Here is a 23,679-nt window from a genome sequence, read left to right on the forward strand (position 1 = left end):
GTGGTTTAAAAGCAACTAATCTTTCTCTTAGATTTTCTATGTGCATGCTCAGGCGCAGGCCAAACCGCTAACCTCTTGGTTTTCGTACTCCACAATACTAGGTTATGCAATACTTGTTATTGTGATACTGGGCGATTGTTCTGTTTACGCTTATTTGGGTAAGGCAATCCACTAAATTAAGTAGGCTGTACTTACGCGAAGAAATCCTTTCATTTCTCTGATACGATTATTGGACATTTTTTGGAAAATAAGTGTTTTTTTTTAATAAAATATAATGAACCAGTGTCTAGAATCTTTTTAGGTAAGTATGGGCTTCAGATTTCTGTAAGTTTCTTGATCATTGTCAATGTAATAGGCAAGTCATCAGCTTCCTGTCTTTTACACACTCCGTCGACCTTTTGGGTCTAAGGCAAACCGATTTCCTAACACCCTCCTTGACGAGATGGATGATTCCTTCACCGTTCGAGCGTATGTTAAATGCGCACATAGACAGTCCATTGGTGCACAGCGGATGGCCTACGACCTCAGGAATGAGTGTCGCGCGCTAATGCCATCAATGCTCACTGGTTCTATCAACCCAAAATATTTCACCAATATCAGTTCACAATTAAGAGCTCTACGCACTTGGCACTAACCAGTACACCGGTGGCGTGATCCTTATAACAAGGTTTCAAAATGAAAGCAGATTCCTGATGAAATATTATATGTGCAATGGGTTAAATGGACGCCGTTCTAAGTTTATATTTATGCAAATAAACAAATCGCAAATTTTAAATAATAAGTAAGATGAAGATTGGTCCTATGCACGGAACTAGAATAATAGAGAATTTAATTCTCGAAATGAATTGATGCGTACAGTAAACAAAGGTCGCTCGCAACTTTCGTTTCCGTTAGAATTGCAATAACATATCCGATTTAGCACACACGGTCTTACCGGTGTCTTCATATATCCTAATAATGTGTGTCCTGTATTATTTATATACCTACCTTGTACAGTATTATTTAATATGGATCTGGCCAATCTAACTAAGGAAATCTAATTAAAGAGAATGTGTACTAGCCCACATTAGGATGCTCTGTGTCGTGGGCAGTAAGTCTCTACTTTTTGACATGTTAACTGTAAGAAAAACACTTTTTGAACGGATTGAAGCTATGTAGTATTATTAAAAACTTATAATTATTTACATAATTTTAATTTTTTTCCGACGTTTCGCTTGCTATAATTATAAGTTTTTAATAATAATACATCGCTTCAATCCGTTCAAAAAGTGTTTTTCTTAATGTGTAAAAGCTATGTTAACAAATGACAATACTATGTGAACTGTACTTGACAGAATAATTTATAAATAACACTTACATTTTTTAATCAAACTATTGTTGCATAAGAAGAATATTGTCCGTTTCAGCGTAGGTTGAGATGATGTTGTTTAAGATTGTTAGTAAATTTTGCTTTAAAGAATTGGTTAAATGTCCTCTGTAGGAGAGACAGCATTGGGCGAAGAAGGGTAGTCGGTGTTTTTTTTGAAGTTAACTATGGAAAATGTTTTTGGGAAATCTTAGGAATGGCGCGTTGGGCACGCTGAATTTTCAGCATTAAAGACGATGGCAATCGGTATCACTACTTCAGTATATCAGAAGGTTTTCTAAGGATTATGAATAAATTTTAATATATATAAATCCTGTCCCGATGTTTGTCCGCGATGGAGTTCTAAACTACTTAACCGATTTTAAATTAAATTGGCACACCGTTAGCAGTCAGGTCCAACTTAACAGATAGGATAGCTTAGATCTTTAATTATAGTCGCAATTTTATTTTATTGCAAATTATTTGTCTATAATTAATTGACAGTCACAATTATCTGTTAACTCCAAAAGATTCTAACAGATGTCGATACTTTTCGAATGGTGTTAGGTGTTAGGTTTTTGGTGTTAGCATAGTTAAACACGTGTTACTTAGACCGAAGTGTAAATCAAATTCAAATTATAGTGACGATAATACAGTGAAATTATTCTTTCGTGTCACGGTATTAAGGCTAACTAAAACCACATTAAGGAGAAACGAAGTTCGCGGGGGCAGCTAGTAAGTTTATATAGATAACACAATCTACACAAAAAAAAGAAATGTATATGAAGTGCTTCTAATTTGACATTTACGCCAGTTCTCAAATCAAGGGCGTAAAACGGAAGAAAAACACTGGCAATAACCTCTCCACCAATCTTTTATTAGTTTACGAAATCGGAAATAGATGAAGTTTATTTATCAAAAAAATTATTATTAACACGTTGATTTCAACGAATACGAATAACGGTTATTTTTAGATTTTCCTGTTTTATCATCGACAGTATTTATTGTCAGTAATGACTAGATTTAAATCATTTTATTTCAATTATACATTCAGTCATGTGTTAACATAATTTTATATTAAAGAGTTCAAAAATAATAGATTTTTACTGTTACATAAAAATATGGCCTTTAAAAGAAACAAAGTTAATTAAATTAAAATTTATTAGTACTTAAACAAAAACATTATTAGACTTATAAATACTTATAATTAAATCGCAAAAATATAAAATAATTCTAGAACCGATTAAACTAACAGTATTTATTCGGAGTTGGATATATGTATTCGGTAGCGAGTTCATCAATTTTAAGAAAAGTGTTGTTGGGTGTCTCTTGCGTACCTAATCTGCTGTTTTGCTTAACAATGGGCAAAAAATTACTAGTATATTTATACAATTTGTTAAAAATAGCTGTAACATGTACTATAGATATAGTATGATGTGGTAAACTTTAATTAATAAATCAATTTAATCTTTTAATGCCTGTTTATTAGAGTTTGATACACGTCTTTTGGTATAGCTTTGGAGATAGAAATTTATAAAGAGTACGAAGAAAGAGCTGATACAGAAGAGGCAATAGTAGTGAAATGCGGCTGGAAGAGGACAAGAACTCAACTTCTGCTGGTAGTAGAGATTTGATATAACCAAGACGAATTGTATCTGAAAAATTGTGTTGTGTTACGATTTTGGTAATTGTATAAAAATTGTTGGTAATATTTTTAATTAAAATTTTACCTATGTATTTGCTGTAAATATATTAAAAACGATACCTTAACGATTTACATATAGGTCGCTTTCATATATTACATACTGTTATTAATTAAATACATCAATTTCTTTTTAATAAACATTCATTCATTGTCACACGGAACTTGATTTAATTCAAAAATTTTAACTTTAGAATATATCGTTTATTCCGTAATTGTTTTATTAAAAAAACAAGTTACAAGGCTTTAAGATTATTTAATTAATGCAAAGTCGAGGTTAGCATTATCATATATATATAATTCATGTTTCAATATAATGAGGTAGCGAAATAAATCATCAAAATTCTCACATTAGGCAAACAAAGCTGCAAAAAAAAGATTGACATGATAGCATTCATAACACAAATCAGCAAGCCATAACTTGTCACACAAAAAAAGGAGCATTGTAGTCCTAGTGACTTCAGCGTACGACTCTAATCACTGAGTTTTCCTAAGGACTCGATCCCCGGCTGTGCACTAATGGTATTTCTGCCTATGTGCGCAGTTAACGTTCCCTCGAACGTTGAAGGAAAAAGCCGTGCCACTCTATACAAAAGTCGGCTATGTGTGTCAGGCACAGAAGGCCATTACCATTACATTGACAAATGATCATGAAACAGACCTGAGTCCCAGACCTAAAAATGTTGTAGCCCCACGAGTTTCTTTCTTTGAAAGATTCTATTCAAAATTTATTTCTATAAAAGACAACAGTAGTTCCATATTCTTACGACTAATACGGCAAACGCATTTCAGCGACCATTTTTTATTCAAGTACAAGACACTGCTACCATTTTCACGTAGATACAAAATTCATGTGAGAGGGATCGAACCTACGACGGTGCTAAGAATGGCATGACAAAACTGGTCTTTGTATTCTGTTTGGCTAAATTACTGCTTATGTATAATGTAATAGTATAATTAGCGAACCAGTGGCAAAATAATTCGTAGTTTTGCAAGAAGATTAAATACTAGGCAAGGATATCGTTGTTTGTTTCATATAAATCTTTCCTAATTATATGTTTTCGTAAGCTCGAAATATTTAAATCATTGTTGTAGCCTGTAGCGTTTCCGCTGTTGAATTTTTCATAATATATGTACCAATAACATGGTGTTTAATTCTACAAGCTTCGAAGAAATAGATTGAACGTAAATATATAATATTTTCCTACTTTAACTACATTTTACAACAATATTTTAAAAACCATTACAGAATATTTATTAGTGACAGTAAAATATACACAAATTGTTAGTTTTTATTCTGGTAAGTATTGCATATAGATATTAAACATTTGTATTTTCAAGAACCAACTAGAATTTTCTATGCAAGATGGCGTCACACCAGTCCCTATGACGTATCATGTCATTATCACTGATTATCCTTCATAAATTACACAAATATATTTCGATCAAAAACAGTCTCAAACGAAATTAAATTCCAAGATAGTATTAAGATTAGACACGCGAAGACATATTATTTACTGGACTGTGACTGACCTTTAGAAATCAATATTTGTAATTATCGTCATTGTGACAAATAAATTTATGCAATTTATGACGTCATAATGCTTTATAAAGCCATGTTTTACTTTAACACTTTCAATAACACTTTCATTTACATTGTTAAACACCTTATTTTAATTTTTCGAACTGTACTAGAACTACTTGTTCGGGCCAAGGATTACATACGTCTTATGAAGTTTTCTGTTTGCTCGAAGGAAATTTTGATTCGGCAGCTTTGAACTTAATCATATTTTATGCTACTACTACAGAATTAAATAGCTCTCAACTTACCAATTGCACTTTAGTTAGATGTTTCTTCCACCAAACGAACCGGGCGTAATCTGGGCCCATAGAAGCCAGCCAGTAGTAAGTGTACATAATAACATGTACGAAGCTATTGATCAGACCAACGACCACAAAGTGATCACATGGGTGATACATATAATGCAACCAGGTCCATCCCACCATGGCGCTGTGATGGTACACATGAAGGAAGGTCACTTGGTTTTGCTTTTTGCGTAGGATGAAGAATATTGTGTCTAAAAGGTCAACGTGCTTCGCTATGAAGTATGGAATGATGTCGGTGATAACCTAAAAATAAAGTTTGACAATTTAATTTTATCTATAACAAAAAAGCGATTATGAATACGACTTATAAGTTAACGTATGATAAACAAATTACTTATTTTTCAACCTTTATAGACATGATTCATAATTGTAACCTTGTAGGTTTATTTCCACTATTTAATAAAGGCTCATTTGACAGAACGGAAACCATCTTGTCTTGTACATCACATAACATTCGATTTCCAATTCGTAGCTCTAAAATTAATAACATCTTTTGGGCCGTGTGGTTCAAGTGCATGCGTAATTCAATGTTCAAGTTGTCGTGTACAGTAACGGTGATCTCTAAGCTAGTGCTTTTCTCACGCTACGAATAAATATCAATACAAAGAGGAAATTCTGCCGTCAAGAAAGGTACACTCTTGCAGGGACGACACTTTTTAAATTTGCTTTTGTTTTCGATTTATCAATTTTTGATTATTATTATTACTATGTAGGTTAAAAATATTATACATTTATTATAAAAACGAAGTAATAACATAAAAAGAGTAAACTTTTGTAAGCTGTAAGTGATGAGGCTAAGTGAACTAGACAGACGACATTTGTTGCGCCAGAAGAGCAGCGCCGATTCTATGATTTTATATTGCACATCACAATACGAAAAAAAATCTACATGTAATGGCGCTACAACATTTTTAGGTCTTGGTCTCAGATTTCTGTATCTGTTTCATGATATTTTTTTCCCATCACAATACAATCATGCTAATACAATTAACAGTGCATATGCGAGATTCTACATACGGGAAAAAACTTTTTAATTACTTTAAAATAAATGCAACACGAAAGTTTCAACACTATCGTATTGGCTTAGCCTGTAAGGATAGTACGTCTGTGTTATAATCAGATACATTTTCGATTAAATTGGCGTAAAACACATCGTAACAAACGCCGTACAACGTTTTAAATTAGGTTGAATAACTTTAATAAATAAAACCATAAGACAAAGTAAATAAATATTGATATTTGTACTCTTTTTGTTCAATATACGTTCCAATGTAACAGCGAAGGTAAAGTGCACTAATTTGAATAACAATAGTATATTTATTTAATTTAACGTATATATAACGTCTGTTTGTTACTCTCCAAGAAGTTTTGGTACTGGTGTACCTTACTGGTAGTGTAACTTCGATTTAAGGTTATAATTTTAATTGCATAGTGTTTTAATATGCTTTAAAATAGCGTAGTGTTTTAGAACGACATAACATTGTTGCCATATTATTTGATATGATATTTGTACGCCCGCCAGAATATTTGGCTTTTTTGACCCTCTATAACTTTGTTCTGGAGTAAATTAGACGCCTGAATTACATCACAATTTACTTTTCATTAAATAAACCATTTTGTATAATAGCCTACTAACCGATTGGTTGGATCCATGGCCGAGAAGCTGAACACAGGGAAGTCTGTAATCTCCCCTAGAGAAAACTTAACTTAACGCCGGGCCCGGACAACAACTACTCCGGAAATTTGAAAAAAGTCACTGTATATAGACTGTTATATACATAATTTCGCCGTGTCTTGTGAATATACGAGTAAAGCCCGGGAAGGTTGCTTGTAGTGACGTTTAATTACAAATAGAAATAAGGAAATGCAGACTAATTTCAATTGTAAAATTCTTTTCAAACAATTAGAATTTATTTGAATAACTTGGAATTATTTATAGATTTTTTACGTAAATATTGACGTATTTCTAATTAGCACATTAATAAGCAATCTTTTAATTACTACATTTAGATAATTTAATTATAAATTGGAGTATAGCATAAATATTTCTGCGTGTATATTATTAATAATTTTATTTTAATACGCAAGTCGACGATCAGGCTTATATACCCGAAGTTCTTGTACAAGGTTTGTAACGTTGAGAATCACTCTAGCCACTATGTTAACGCAGTTCTTTATAGCTTAAAAAAAACTTTATCGATAAAAAGCGATTTTATCCACGCTTACCTGGCCAATAACTGATTATTGTAAAGGACTACTATTATTATTAACAATAACGTCAAATAATATCACGACTCAATTCAAAAATGGTAAATAATAAAATACTATATTCGCTTCTATAAATTACAAACTTTATAAGCGCCTTTCAAAGGATTATACTCAAAAGTGTTAAGACTGAAATATTATTATTACATTAAAATATATATGTTTATATAGTCTTAAAGCAATATCTTCCCTACTAAAGCTTACCGTACCTAAAATAATAATAATATTAATAATTTCTTTAATTTTTCCCATATAGCATTTGCAACAAACAATAAGCTTACAGATTACAGGAAAATACTTAAATTTTCATGTACTTTCTTTCTTTCTTACATGTCTAATTACTTCCTCCATCAGATTAAAAAAAGAAAAGTATCATCAGAAATATATCAACAAAAACGAAACAAATATATCAATAGTATATATACGGCACTTGACACTTTGGGATTAAAAGAGGTTTTAATGTAAAAAAATGACGAAATCAAAAGAATACGCACGTCTTTCAAATCCTCGCCCTGCGGACATCTTGTCGTAATAACACCATGATGAAAGACGTATTTTGTATACTGAAAGTATAAAATAATTTTATTGAAATAATAATAGGAAAAAACCTAATAAAATAACGATTTTTTTACTTAGTACATGAGTTATATTTCTAAGTCATGATTATGTTAATGAATCAATCAATACTCTTTATGACCAGATATGTGTCAATTACGAATTAAGGGTTCAAACTCACCGCTTTATGGTTAAGAATCGCGCACATATTTTTACTCTACTCCCTCTATACTTTAAGATGAAAATAAAGAAATATACGCCTTTTAATAAAAAATAGCAATTTACTCACCAGAAGCACTATATAGACTGACGAAGTAACTTGAACGGCGTTGTAAATTGATAGTAAGCGATTCAGTTGAAACGGTTGGCGGTGTTTCATAAACGTAGGTAGAATCTTTAAAACTAAGGCCAGATATATAACTAATACCAGAATCAGTCCAGTTAGAGTTTCACTTAATGTCCATGTCTGGATGGGACCTAAAACGTGATATGTATATTTTAAATGTTCAAGTGGTACCTTAAGCCCAAGGAAAAATACAGGGACTGAAAATCTAATTACTTCATTAGACTCGCTCTCTTTGTGTGTGTACCTAATGGTATAGTTTTTGACAATTTGCTACAGCTAAAGTGCAGACAAGATACCGTGTACACGAGAAACTTATGTATTCACTTCTGAAAATTAATTGTAAAATTGACAAATTATAGAAAATGGATTGCGGCCACAAAATTTACTTTCTCACACAAATTAGCTTCCATTAGCTATTAGTGTCATTGTAGTTATTTACATCCAATTATTTTATGTTTACTTACACTTTTGGTTTTACTATTATTTACAGAACAGGTGGCAGACAGGCAGAAAGCTCACCTGATGTTTAGTTATACCGGCGGACATGGACACTGCCAATGCCACAGTGCTCGTGAGAGGGCAGCTAGTTCCACATAGTGGTCGAACTACCTGCGTGTGTGCTTTAAAACGCTTAATTGTGAAACGTCTGACGTCAAGGTGATAGGGGAGGAATTTCGTTTTCTGCCTCGACATCTGATCATGAAACTCAGCCACAGGTATAGGAACATCTCCTCACACACTTCAGAGTAAATGCGGTAGAAGACGCAGATTGACCCCACATTTCTACGCAACAAACAAAGCATGTAATCACGATACTAACGTTGTGGACCTGCATCGTTATTTTAAACAAAAAAGCCATATATATACAGCTATAATAAACAAAACAGCTCAGACGAGAGTGAAATTTTATCAACTTTAAAACTGTCATTTGGAAAGCGTTGTTTAAAGACCCAAACGTGGGTGAATTGTTTTTAGGTTAACTATGTTAATATAGAATAAATATACGTAATTTAATTTTCCTTTATTAAATCTTGTATCATCAGTCATTAAGAAACGCGTTGTAGAATATAAAATACCTAAAGACAGACGCTTGCGCCTGTTCTACGTCTATGTGTGACAGATATGTTATACTTACACGAGTATTACACATTTAAATAAAACACATTGTTTTAAGGATCCAGTTGACAAATTATAATCCCTGATAATAATTACTTAAATATAATGACTTTATATAAAAATCCAGCGGACTATTGCAAATAGAAACTTCGCTGAAACTTTGCGATAATATGAAAGTACTTCAGCAAACTAATAATAATATGTATGTAGCAGCCAACAATATTAATTCTCTCTTCTCTTAGTTTCTTTACTAAACAGCGCAGTTCAACTAGCGCCCTGAATCAGCCATTTGATCAAACAGCTTTCTGTTCATTTCAATTTAGTTACACTTTCTGCCACCTAGTCCAAACTGTGACTAAGGAAAATCAAACAAAACATTTGATGCTATTTTCGTAATAAAAAAAATCAATGGCGCTGCAGCCTTTTAAGGTTTGGGCCTCAGACTTCTGTATCCGTTTCATGATCATCTGTAAATTGAATAGCCAAGTAGGTGATCAGCTTTCTGTGCCTGACGCGCACTTGAAAAAAAGATGAATGATGATGATGATGTAAAATAGTATGGAAAACCCTAGCGACACTAAGAGTAGGCGTAAAAGCACTCATTGTAGTTATATTTTAAATAAATAATTTCTTTTATCAGATATTTCAGCTTTTTATTTCTCTCACATGGTCGTGCGAATGGCAGCATAAGCCAACCAGATTATTAAATGTTGTTACAAACGTTACGGCTGAATATATTTCAAACTAAAACTCAAAATAACTTTATTCATATAGGTAAACAAGTACACTTCACACGTCAGAAAAGAAGTCAAATTAATTGTAAATTTTATACCAGTTCGCGGGCAAGAAGAACTGGCAAGAAACTTTCGGCCACTCTTTTTAATCGCTAAGTTCAGGCGCTACTGAAACGACGCTGTTTAGTTAAATGTTGGGTGCGACATATAGATATGCTAACCAAGGCAAGTGCCTTTTACGATAGCCCAAGTGATCAAGTGACCGAGCACATTGAATTATGCTGAAGTGTTTTTATTTAAGTTATATTAAAATTCATGTACAATACTTACTCGATTCTACTGTTTTTGGAACATCTTCAAAAATAATTTCATATGATGCTTCCATTTTTAAACACCCAACTTACGTATACTAATCACAACATGTTTGTACAATCTAATTTAAATTAGGAAAATACGACTTATATGTACTCCAAAAGACAATGAACCTCATTATTTACATTTGCCCAATTACATGAAATGAGTTAACTAAAAATTAACACATAAAGGGATTTTAACTTTGTAATTAATGAACTGTTATTTTACTAGACATTGAATGCCTTCATATAATTTATATAGATATATATTTAATTTAGATAAATTAAATATATTCACAGATAGTAAAAACATATTTTAATATTGATTGGACACGAGTCTCCATAGTTTTATTTAAATCGATTAAAATTAAAAATGTTTCGTAAAGTATTGTTTAGTAGTTTCTCTATTTATGAGAACAAAATTGTCAAAAGAGGTATTATGTCCTTAGGTTACAGTTTCACCTCCAGTACAATCTAAAAACAATATCCAAACTTAAGAACTTTACAATTTTACATCTTAAGTTACCATTTAGTTAAATAATGAGAATTCAATAATATGATCTCTGATGAATTATGATGATGATCTGATTGATTTATTGTAAATTAGACAAAAATTTCTCTTTATTATGAACCAACCACCATCCAACCACATCCCCCAACAGGCAGTAGATGGAGCCGTGACAAACCATTAAGTCATAGTATATCAAGACTAAAACATCTTTAAAACAGAACATTGCGTTAGTCAAGAAATTTATAATACACTTACTTTCAGAATTATTTGTTAACATTTCAAATCTCCTTTGTTTGCAGGATTACTACAAATATTATGATTATGATGAGGGTTTTATTATAAAATCTGTATTAATCTAAAAGTATTTGGAAACGTTCGTCTAACTTATGCGTCATAAAAGATGCATTCATAACTAAATTTAAATTTTTAAATTTAACTATATTTTTTTTAAATTATTTTCTTAATCTCATTTCATTTCTGGTGTTGCAATTACTTAATTTAATTTAATAATTTCAGATTATTTATTAGTGCTATATATATTGTCATTTCTGATTTGGTTAAGTATTGGCTTTAAAATGTATGTCCCGAAGAACCTGCAAAAACACTTCTCTAGACTACTACGCCTTAAAGTATTGATCAAAAAGTCAAAAACACAACATTAAACGCGATGAAAGTATTACAATTTGATAGATAAAGACATTATTTACAAGCATACTTTTAGGCCCACATTCTAATTCGGACGTCGAGGCAGAATACAAAATTCCACCCGTATCACCTCGACGTCCGACGATCCACGATTGAACGCTTTTCAAGGCAATTTTTGCCGCGCACCACCGCTATGTGGAACCAGCTGCCCACTGAAGTATTTCCGAACCAATTCGACTTAGGGTCCTTCAAGAAAAGAGCGTACAAATTCTTAAAAGGCCAAGGGCGGCGGTATCACTTAACATTAGGTGAGCCTCCTGCCCGTTTGCCTCCTATTTTATAAAAAAAATCGTCTCGAGTCCTGTCGAATATGTCAAACATCAAAAAACTAATGGTTGGACAGCTCTTGAACAGGGGTGGATCTACCTGACGGAACGGGGATATCCGCGTCGCTTGTTTGTTGGTGTATTTTTTCCAGTGTGAATCTATTACGGGGCACTTCCATGTAATAGCTTAGAGCCCATCAAATTCACGATCCTGCCATGTTCTTGAAACTAGATTTAATTTAACGTTTTAGAATAACACCTAATTCTTCATACTGTCAAATAGCAATAACAATTAAACTTCTGTACTAATATTTTATAGAGTTAATGTTTGGAGGATTTTTTACTAGTTACTTGTGAGTGACAATGTAAGGCTATATATATTATAAAATTGTGTCGGCATAAAAAAAATATCTAACATTTCCAATTTGCGGTAAGGTTTATAAAGGTATATTACTAAGTATATTTACTTTAGTTGCGAGTCGCTAATAATAAAAAGAATCCAATGGAAGCGTCGATGTGGGAATTAGGGGAAGTGGGGTGGCGACGCTAACAAAACTGACTTGGCTTATCTAAGGTTTCATAAATCTAAATGACACGTATGACATTATCGGACATTATCGGAAACGAGACTGTTAAAATACAATTTACATGTGTGGTAAATACTCAAGCCATTTTGGCTTCAAGTGTGATGATTTTTACATTTTGTTTACGCTTCTTATTATTAACTAAAACGTGTATCTAACTTTACTAAAGTTCCGTCACATAACTTGAGTGGAGTAAAACATTGCTTGGTAAATATTTTACGCCTGTAGTATTTAATTGGCAACGTTAGCAATGCTGCAAATATTCATATCTTGTAAAGAAACCAGTGGCGCATAATCCTTCGTCTTAGATGACTGTTTAGTATTGACATCTGCCATTGGCATATGCCATTCGACGTGAAACGAACTTCTTCCAACGTTGTAATAATAATTGCGGTCATTTATTTATATTACAAAAGATCTTGGACACTTTTGGCTGGAAGCGTTATTCGATATTTCGAACCAATTTGATTTATGGTCCCTCAAGAAAAGAGCGTACTAATTCTTAAAGGGTATCGAACCTAAATGCAATGTGAGTGTGCCGTTACCCCTGTCATAAAAATAAACAATTTTTCTATGTGAGTAATTATTTCGCTCGTACAGTAAAGGAAAACATCGTAAGAAAACTAGAATCTCTTAGACAAAAATCAACCTACCCATTTTTGACCCAAATGCACAAAATAGCTCCATTTACTACCAAGACAAATCTATCGAAAAACGTGAATTTTTTTTAATGTCGTTATGTCATTTTACCAAATAAAATACAAACTTGACACAAACATTTTATATTTGTTTAACTTTTTTTTTTTAGGAACTTTATAAAATACTGTGTGTGAAATAAATAACATTTTAATTAATTTAAAAAATAAATCAATGGCGCTACGACTTTTTTAGGTCTGGGCCTTAGATTTCTGTATCTGTTTCGTGATAATTTGTTAATCAAAAAGGCAAATAGGTGATCAGCCTTCTGTGGCTGACGCTCGCCGTCGAATTTTTGGGTCTAAGGCAAGCCGGTTTCCTTACGACGTTTTCCTTCACTTTTTTAATTAATTTAACATTAAAAATACGACAACATCCATAAGATTTGTAGACATAAAAATCAGGTTTTTTGTATGAACAATCTTACAGAGAGCTACGAGTTATTGCTACGAACATTCCACTCTGCGTATGCGGTTGCAGTACGCAACCTTGTACATCACTTGAATTAAGAGGACAAAAAGAAGTGTATTGAGAAATGTATTTTTATGCTGTAGCATAAGTTTGAAACCGTCATTTTAAAAGTGTCAAGTTTGAGAGTGTACCAAGTGTATGCAATAAAATAAATTGTTAATTCATAATTAAATGGGATGATAAAATACCTATTTACGACGCCATTTAAATATCCCTATATATAATAACCTTTTTAATTTCTTAAGTAAACAACAAAAACCACAGGTATTCTTATTATTTTGTGGATAAAAATACACTTAGTCGTCATAATATGGCTTTAATTGCGACTCCTTGAACATGTATACTATAATATATAAAAATAACCTAAATAACTCATTAAACTCTTACACATATTGACCATTTTACTAGGATTATCTCAAAGAGATCTCTTGTTAGTGGAAGTGAATATTTATGTTTTTTGTCCTTAGACTAGAGAAACTAAAAAAAAATCTCTTCCAAGGTTATTTTTTAAATACATTATTATTTCAAAGACTTGTTGCTCGTTAGTCACATACTTATAAACACATAAATTACTTTATTGAAACAAATAGAAGAAACAAAATAAAGTTAGATGACTTATAGTCCATATTTAATCCAGACTGTCTTGACTGTAATTGTTTTGTGTAATATTTATTCTGATCTTGGTATGTGGTCGTCAAAGAAATTAATGTTATAAGGCGACCTTAAATAAATATATACATAAAGTTAGAGTGTTTTATGAATCCCAGAACATTACAATCATGACACCAGAACAACATTAAACAATACATGCAGACAGTACATTCAAAGAACGAAACAAACGACCTCTGTAAGTTAGCTTAGTAAAACTATTTCGTAAATATCAAAACCTACTTTACTATATTAGCCGTAACTACAAAGTGCCACTTTTGGCTATTTTGCTAGAAACAGCGTCACAATGGTTGCGACACTCTTGCGCATCGACAGCAAAAAGTGATTTACTGTTACACTTGATGCTGATTACTCGACATATCCTTGAATATTGAGTAATTACGTATATCTAGTTTATGCCATATTAAAACATTTGTCACAATTATCATAGTACATGTTTTATGATATGTTACTACTATGTTACGCACAAAAAAACCATTTCTGAGGCCTATACAACATATTGTGATGTTGTTGGTACAGTACAATTACTTAATTCATGCCATGCTTGCCTTAAAGTCGAAACCGCTATTTCTTTGAAAAACCGTAAGACTTGGTTCATAGACGTTTAGTATAATTTTATTTATATTATATAAATATGTATATCTACATATCTATGTAAAGGCTTTGAGTAGAGGGTCGTCGAAAAGAGGAATGGTGACAAAAGGTGCTTTCAGCGGAAGACACGCAAAATTAGGTCTTCTTGGGATTAAATTGGACTAGATTTAGTCGACTCCAGTCTGTGACTCCATGTAGCAGACTTTGGACATCAGAGAATAGTTTGTTCCGGTTCTGATGAATATCGGCATAGTAATGAATGTTACTAAGTTGCAATGTCATTGATAAGGATTAGAAAAAGCGTTGGAAATAGGATACAGCCTTGTGGGATCCCAGCGTTCACGGGCTTGAAGTCGGTCCATGCTCCGTCAATGTTGATTGATGCTCCGATCGGCCAGAATTAAGTTGGAGATTCAGTTGTATAATTTCTCGGAGAACACTGAATGGAAGTTGATGATGAAAATGTTAGAGGTTAGTAGGAAAATTCCAATCAAATTAGCACGCAATAAAATGACAATAGATTAAAAGAAGTTTTTTCTTAATAAAAAACATGCATATCATTTTAAAACAAAAAAGATAATCAAAGAGACAATATCAATATGAATCTTTTAACTTAAAAGGGAATTTAGTTCGGTGGTGGTATTTTGCATGGAGATGTTGAAATAAAACTCTTTGTTTAAAGCTGGATGACAACTGGCTTTAATGCTTTAAAACATGAGCTTATATCTAACATAAAATGAAGGGATGCGACTCTAACATAAACTAATTTGGCCCACCTAAGGGTAATAAATCTAAGTGAAATTTCAATACAAGTGAAATTGACCTTTTTGGACATTATCGGAACAAGAACAAATACATTTACGAGGCTCCATGAGCGCATGTCTTTTTGGTGCACATGTGTGACGGTGGCTAACATTTGGTTTGCGCTTCTAATTACTTACTAAAATATTTATATGTAACTTCTTACCAGTTCTTCTTGCCCGCTGTTGGCCCTTGACTTGCCAACTGGTAAATGTAAATTTACAATTAATTGAACTTATTTTCTGACGTTCATAAGTGTACTTGTGTACCTATATGAATAAAGTTATTTTGAGTTTGAGTTTAATGTAAGATTACATAACTAGGAACATGCAATAATAAATCAAATACAGAAGGTCATCAATTCTTTTGCTAGTCAAGGTTATTATTACTCTCGGTGCCGTTAAGCAAGATTTTGAGCAACTAGATACCAAAAACATTGTCCGTAATTACGTGTCGATTGTATAAAATGCATTGGCAATTTTTTTATGCTTGTTAAATTGAATTTTTATTATTGGCAATGTCGACATTTCGAGTTCATGTCGAATCATAAAGATCCGACACGGTCCTTCTTTTCCTCTGTGTTCGGTCAAATGAATTGCTCAATCACGTTTGTTTTCACCTCTGAGTTAGTTTAATTAGTAACTACGTGCCCCCACAAACTTCGTTCTGGGATTGTTTTACTTAGTCTACCTTTTAAGTAGCTATTATACACCAATAATTGGATCGTTTTGTTATGTTCTCCATAGCGACCGCTTTTCCAGAATTTAAAGGTCTCCGATTTTTCCAACTCTTCTCTCCATTAAACTATTCTAAGAGATCAAGGAATAAATAAAAAAAAAAACAATTTACTTGAATTGGTCAGGCGGTCTTCGAGTTTTGCGTTCAGTAACATTTTTTAAGATTAATTTTTATCTACGAGGCTTCTGGGATCCTTCATTATGAGGCAAGCGACAGGCCATGTCTTGACTAGAGTTAGATATATTTATAATTCAAACTGTCCTATTTGTAAATAAAAATTTGTAGCAATCATTTCATTTCATTTCATCGGTATGATAGTATCCAAAATATTCATGAAATATATGATATGTATTGTGACAAATTTTACAAAGTTATATTAAGTAAACATCGAAGAAGTCCATATCTCCTTAGAGGCAGGTAGTCTTTAAAGTATGTGTCAGAGAGACCTTGAGAAAAAATGTGACAATATTGAAAAACTTAAACTCGATGTTTATTTATTATTATATTTTAAATATGTTATTATGAATCAGAGTAAGGAGAAAACAGAGTTTCTTCACAATGCTAGCGAAAATTGTATGTATAATCGCCGCTCTCGAAGGCTATTTAGAATAATTAAATCAAATTCTTAAAAAAAAACCTAAATTAGCCTACGAACTTTTCAGCCCATCGATTAGTCCATTGATGTTGGGGTTTAAACCTACGAAGTGACGGATGAGATGACACTGCTCTTTTAATATGTGAATATAAATATGTAAATATGTATTCTCTCACAGGAATTGATAAACAACATTCCAAGACACCGGAATAATAATTTACAGAATTTACTTTCGGGTAACAAATCAATTGAAAACCATTGTTACGAAGTTCCTCTCTCTCTCTCTCTTCAGTTGGTAGCTCATATCTGAGCATCGTGGTCAGCAAGGAAACATCAGGAGCGGACAATCTGTTTCCAGCGGTTTCTGACCAGTGCCTCTCTTACAGCGTGCAGTTTTAAGAACGATGAGTCTTTCACTTGATCGATCCATCTGGTTGGCCACGTGATCTTTTGCCTCCCGTATTACTAATCACGATCCTCTTCTCATCACCGCTGCGCATTGTATGGCCGAAGTATGATATAATTCCCTGTCGGCATATGTTAGACAGGCGAAACCGTATGCGGAGTTGGGTCATGATCGATGTATTGGTGCGTTTACATGAAGAACCTGCTTAAAGATGAATCGGTTAGGTTGCACTCATTGGAACTGATGCGTAGCCTCAGATTGCAATACACGTTACAACACATCAAATCCTCACGTAACCGGTCCCTTACCGTGACGTATGACCTAAGAGAATTATCACTTGCAACCCTGCTTGCACATCAGATGCAAAGAGGTACTTATGCAACCTTTAGTTTGTCACTATATCTATGTTAATACTATATTTTGTACAATTCATTTGTGTGTAAAATTATAATATTTTTTTTATATAAGGAAATCTTAGACACGTGTCACGAGCCATGTCTCTCTTACAGTACTTCAATCATGGAGGTATGCCCCTAACAAAAACAAAAAAAAATAACAACTTGTAAACGAGGAATGGAACATAGTGTACTGAATTTAAAACTAAAGGACAAGATAAGAAGTGCATAAATAAGAAAGAAAACAAAATTATTGATGCACTATCCATTCGCAAAAAACTTTTGGAAATGAGCGGGCCGGACCGCTCGCGTGAACAATGGCAGTTGGAGAAACAGAAAAGAGAGGTAGCCCTCTTGCACGGTGGACTGATGAGCTTAAAAAAGTTAGTGGGATGATTGGAAGAAAAATGCTCAAGAGAAAAATATTCCTAGATATATATTGTAATATTGATAAATTATGCATGACGGCTTAATAAAGAACACGATTAACACAGCCTGTTGTTTTCATCATTAAATTTCCGGTTTTTGCTATCAGTAACGTGTCAACTATAATTGATAATACGCAAATTTGTTACGGAAGAGCGGCCTAGAGTTAAGTGGTATCCACCGCTCATGGACACCTACATCACCTTGCTGGCAAGAGAGTGATAAATTAGGCCTTGAAAAATTATATCTGTATTTAATAATGCATTTATGGCAACTTAATTTAATACCAGGTGTATGGCTTACAAAAATGGCATATATTTAGTTCAAATTTTGATGTGAAACTTCTTTATCGGCGTTGGAAAAAAATTACCGTCACATTTTTGGGTTACGCGTCAGATTTTTACGTTACGTACCATCTTTTTCTTGTCCCTACCACGAATTGAAGAAATTTGAAGCCATTAATAACAAAAATTTATAATTACGATAACAATGGTAGTAATAAATCTATTACAATTAATGAATATCTGTAATAATCTTAGTAGTAATAAGGTAAAATGAAATAATTGTATTATTTGTATTCATGTCTATGATAATAAAAGTCTTTTCTTAAACTTTATCTAATTTTATTTTATTTAACCAATTTCTGTAAAGTTGCATATAGTAAATCATTATTTGAAAAATAAGGCCATAAAGAAGTTTCATTTCTTACGTGTGTACACTAGTGCACGCACACATATTTTTTTTTAATGTAAAGCGTTAAAGGTAATAGAGCAAAACCCACAACAATTAAACCTTCATTATTTAAAAGCTGAAAGGTTTTCTGCGCATGTCCCCTATACAGGTAAGAACGACCAGGGACTATAGAAAAAAACAAACGAAGGTTTGGCCGTCATGGGCTCTTAAAAGCGTTAACGCACAGGGACAAAACTTTTTAAACTTGGATTACTTTCCCTTTATTATTATTCAGATATAGGTTAAATTGGATTATCGTGATTCATGTGCACTTTACTTTTTGTTTTTCATGTATCCAGTATCAGTTTAGTTTATTTTTTGTTCCTCTTTAATTTCTTCTATATAACTATATGTAATATGTATTCTTGCACTTATTGTCTACCTTATGTAATTTAATACATTTTTTTTCTTTACTCAAAGTGGTTGCCTGGAAGAGATCGCTCGAAAGCGAAAAGACCGCCAGTTGCCCTCCTTTTCATTTAATTATGTTCAACTTTTATATTGTAATGTAACGAAGTGTTAATAAATAAAATAAAATAGTAATTACTGTATATCTGTGTGTTTTAATTAAAATTTATTTTATTAAAGTATTTAAAGTAAATATCGGTAACACGTCCTTGTCTCGTCCCGGCAATTCTAGAGAATTATCTATACCATAATTAATTATCGATCTTAATATACCGTCTTAAAAAAGGCAATATTGAAATTAGTTTAATATTATGAACGTGTAATATTTTACAGTTTCTTCTTAAAACTACATTGTTTCGTAATTGTACTTGTTACGTATAGCTTTCATACAGGTTCATCAGCTATTTATATCTGATATAAAAAGTGGTATGGGCATTTTTCAATGATAAATAATAAATAACAAAAAATATATATAAACAAAGAATTACACTAAAATATAGACAATGTTGGAATACATTGTATTTACAAAAAGATTGAAACATTTACAAAAGGGAAAGACAATAAAAAGTATTCAATACATTTTACTAAGTAATGCCTAATTTGGCTGTGATGTGAGATTTTCTAAAGTGAGGTTATCTACGTGCAGGTGTGTATGTGGGGTAACACATGGTGGTTTTGCTTCATGGATATTCTTAATAGTCATTTGAATCATATTCCGCGATACGCAAAACAAGTCAAGGCTTAAATATTGGTCGTTGTATGTCCATCATATTGTATCTTTGGTTATTTGTGCATAACAAGTTATACACTAGACATTTCGGCTACATTCTTTTGAGGTCAAAGGTTAAATGGTATTATTGAAATTTAACTAAGATAAGACGTATATAATTTTTAAACAGAATTATCTTTTTTGAAGCGAGTTCGTGAATGTGTCTATTTCATTCATAAAAGACTAGAATTTAATGACTGAGGTTGTCTTTGTCAGAGCGTAAATACCATTTGACAGAAATAATTGTTAAAAACTGTATAGGTATTTAAAAGCTTTATTGTTAAAATGAGAAATTTTATACCTTTCTGATTTATTTATTTACATTATATATTTTTACAACTGTCATTAAAGACTAACTCAATTAAGAGCTATTAGTTACCGATGTCATAAAAACAGTTTAAATTTTAATATTTTATAATTTCACAAACACTATTTTCTATATAAAACTATGTAAGTTCATTTCTATATAGATATGTATTTTTACTGGGGTTTGATTGTGAGTTTTGTGTTAAATAAATGTCGTATCTTTCGTTCTTATACATAATTTTATATAAATATAACAGACACGACACACACAAACCTCAAATCACAATGTGAACGATGTCTCTTAATTATATCGCTCATAATTTTCACAGTAAACAATAAAACACGATTTTCCTCTAACTGTCTTATTTGACTATGTTATATGTTAGTCTATTGACAGCTTGAAACCCGTATACCCGCGTAATTTTGGATAAAACGTCCCTTAACAATCACTATTAGGACATAGCAGGGTTGTGAAACGGTTTAGTCGGCAAGTCTGTTCGTGGTTCAGTAGTGAGCGAACGCTGGAACAACCTGCTTTGCCGCGCAAGCCTACGTGACCTTCAGGTGAGTGTGGCAACATCTTCAACTTAACCTTGATATTTTGTAATATTTGACTGGTTTTATCATATTGTATATATTTGTGACCCATTGTGGATGGCTTTTTGGTGATACTACAACCTGCAAATATATTGTAGACAAGGGTTGGTGATCCCTTAGCATTTTTACAGATTTGATTACATGAGTAATTTATATTTGTATTACATTAAAACGGGATTTTGTTTTAAAGCGATTTTCAGTGTTCTTGTTTATTTTATTAAAAATTATAAAGTTACATTTTGATTTGTAAACAATTTGTAATTTGTGTAATAAATTACACACATAATTTCTAAAAAATACAATTTTTCACACTTAAACTTTAGTTATAAATGTTTCCGCGTTTATAAAGGTAATCTCTTACTGAGAGTTTGCCTGTTACCTATATGTTGAAACACTATTTGAACATGTAAATACAACGAAATTTAGGCGGTGATTTTGTGAATCAATAAATGCGGAATAGCTCATAATATCAGAAGTAGAAGAATCCTTATGACGTATGATGTATACCATTTATCCATGTATATAAACGTTGTAATACGACGATAGTCACTGAATTATATAGGTTAACGGACTTTTTTTATAGTCCGTTAAGTAAACAAAAGTTCCACACACGAGTTCCTATAGTAATTATTTCATTATGTAATTCATTAGTTTTTCGTAATGAATTTCTTTGTGTGTATGTTATATTTGTTATGCATTCTGGTTGATTAAGGGACACCAGGACAGTTTTTTGGTAAATAAATATTATAGTAGACTAGCAAATTCTGGGTCTCAAATCGAATTCGCCATGGCCATCTATTAATCATTGCTGTAGGTGAAGTAAGTTCACGAAGGAATACTGTACTTGATATTTACGACCAGCCTAAAATCGCAAACTGACCAGACCGATCAAGTTAATATTATTCAAAACAAATGCTCCCGGTATGAGACCAGCTTTAAATTAATCGTTGCGACATCATGTATCATTTTCTTGATTTGGGATTCTGTTCGCGGACGAATAGTTTATTATCGGGCGCGGGCGTCATTTATTCTAGACGTGACTAAAAATTTACGTATTTAAATTAATTTAATCGGTAGAAGAATCAACAAAGTGTATAAATGGTTTGACTCAATATTTTTGGCTATGATAAAGCTCCGTTTAAATTTTGAATTCATAAATAAGCAACAATTTTCAAAATTTTCATATATCAATGTCAGATAAGCTTAATCCTACTAAACTGAGTGATTACAAAACATTGAAGACTGTCGTTTGTTGGAAAAATAACTTATTTAAGATATTTTTTGCCGGAAAACCCAAAGACTAATGGACAGTAAAAATTTATGTAAATAATAGATCACGCCGGACCTTTTCGTAACAAGTTTTTCTTGTTCTAAATTCGAACTTTTAAATAAGAATAAATTCCCTATACGTTGTTATCAATTATTAATATTTTAACAATTATTTTTTTAATGAAAGTCATATTTAGATCACCTATATGAAGTTTAACCCTTTAAGTAAAATTTACGCAACACCTAAAACGACAGAATTTTATTTAAGTATTACAAAATAATTTCACAGAATATTAAAAATTTAGATTATGTTTTGCTTATACTTAAAAATTCCAGTAGAAATAAGCAAGTTTGACGCGTAAGTAGAATTTCGTCTATATAATCAATACTTGGCACTCTTTTTTAAGTATTAATAAAAATATCAATACCAATAGGAAATCGATAACAAAAGAAAAAAAAGATCGTGCGAAATACAGATTTATTTTTTGATGTCCAGTAACGTCTTCTTACTATGTTCGTGACCGAATGCTTTGCTAACTGAAAGTAAAAGACTACCAATAAACATTCCAAATTCAAATCACACAATCCCTCATAATAAAATCAGTTATTTTAGATATAAGTGAAATAGATCTTATAAAATCATTGCCAATACTTTATAAGTACTATGTCGGCCAGTAACGTGTTCATCCAATGTTCGTGAACGACCTCTTTGGTGATTGAAAGTTAAAGACTACCAATAAACATTCCAAAAAAATAATCGCAAAATATTCTCGTCGTCTGTATTCTCTATGGTATTTTATTTATTACTAAGGTCTGCATTCTCTATGGAGTAGCATAGCAAAATGTTCCATATGTTAATATGTAGGCATTCAAAAGTTGGCAGGGGCTGCTGAAATGAATAAATGCTCCAAATCCAGAATTCCCCGAGGGTAAATGTGATTAATTAATTGCAAAAGTCTCTATATCGAGTGCAATTTAAAAAAAGGTTTTACTTGTTTAGTACTCACTTCAAGCAATCTAACAAGTTATCTTTAAATGCATTATCGTACATTTAATGTTGTCTTATAATAATTATTCAACGAACAGTGGACTTGAGGAACAATCAGAGTGAAAAATTGACGCTAAGTCTGTCTTAATTGGCTTAGATTTTATACAGGAGTCACAGTTCACAGCAACTTATCCTACGTTACAAAATTTAATCATATAAGTTGCCTGATAAAGAATACAGGGCAGTGAAATACCTTAGTCTGAACAGATCTATGGAAAATGTATGTAAGTCTTTATTATATAGATTTACTCTGAATGAATGATTCGGCTTTATGATAAATAATATATATTTTTTTAAAATTTTGTAATACCTTAATATCAATAAAAATCCTACCCAATTATTATTGTTTAATATTTAATAAATTACATAAAAACAATAGATATTTTTACA

The 23,679-nt window shown here is 32.1% G+C and overlaps 2 protein-coding genes across 2 annotated transcripts in view; one reads left to right on the top strand and one right to left on the bottom strand.

Moving 5' to 3' along the window:
- Positions 1-2,525: 2,525 nt before the first annotated feature.
- LOC123711971 (elongation of very long chain fatty acids protein F-like) lies at positions 2,526-10,367 on the bottom strand. The gene is made up of 5 exons (XM_045664862.1): positions 10,281-10,367; positions 8,044-8,231; positions 7,694-7,762; positions 4,878-5,177; positions 2,526-3,000 (listed from the first exon to the last, which is right to left on the bottom strand). The coding sequence occupies exons 1-5, from the start codon at positions 10,333-10,335 to the stop codon at positions 2,809-2,811; spliced, it is 804 nt and encodes a 267-aa protein (XP_045520818.1). The 5' UTR covers positions 10,336-10,367; the 3' UTR covers positions 2,526-2,808.
- Positions 10,368-20,828: 10,461 nt separating this feature from the next.
- LOC123712581 (elongation of very long chain fatty acids protein 7-like) overlaps positions 20,829-23,679 on the top strand; it is a 45,849-nt gene continuing 42,998 nt past the window's right edge. Inside the window, exon 1 of the mRNA XM_045665751.1 lies at positions 20,829-20,939. The gene's annotated coding sequence lies outside the window, so the exon portion shown is untranslated. The remainder of the gene's footprint in view (positions 20,940-23,679) is intronic.

Source organism: Pieris brassicae, chromosome 7 (genome assembly GCF_905147105.1).
Source record: "Pieris brassicae chromosome 7, ilPieBrab1.1, whole genome shotgun sequence".
Classification (NCBI taxonomy): domain Eukaryota; kingdom Metazoa; phylum Arthropoda; class Insecta; order Lepidoptera; family Pieridae; genus Pieris; species Pieris brassicae.

Coding starts and splice junctions, on each gene's coding strand:
- LOC123711971 (XM_045664862.1), bottom strand. CDS start 10,335: ATGGAAGCATCATATGAAATTATTTTTGAAGATGTTCCAAAAACAGTA. Junction 8,232..10,280: donor TCCAAAAACAGTAGAATCGA/GTAAGTATTGTA, acceptor ATCACGTTTTAG/GTCCCATCCAGACATGGACA. Junction 7,763..8,043: donor CAGTCTATATAGTGCTTCTG/GTGAGTAAATTG, acceptor TTATACTTTCAG/TATACAAAATACGTCTTTCA.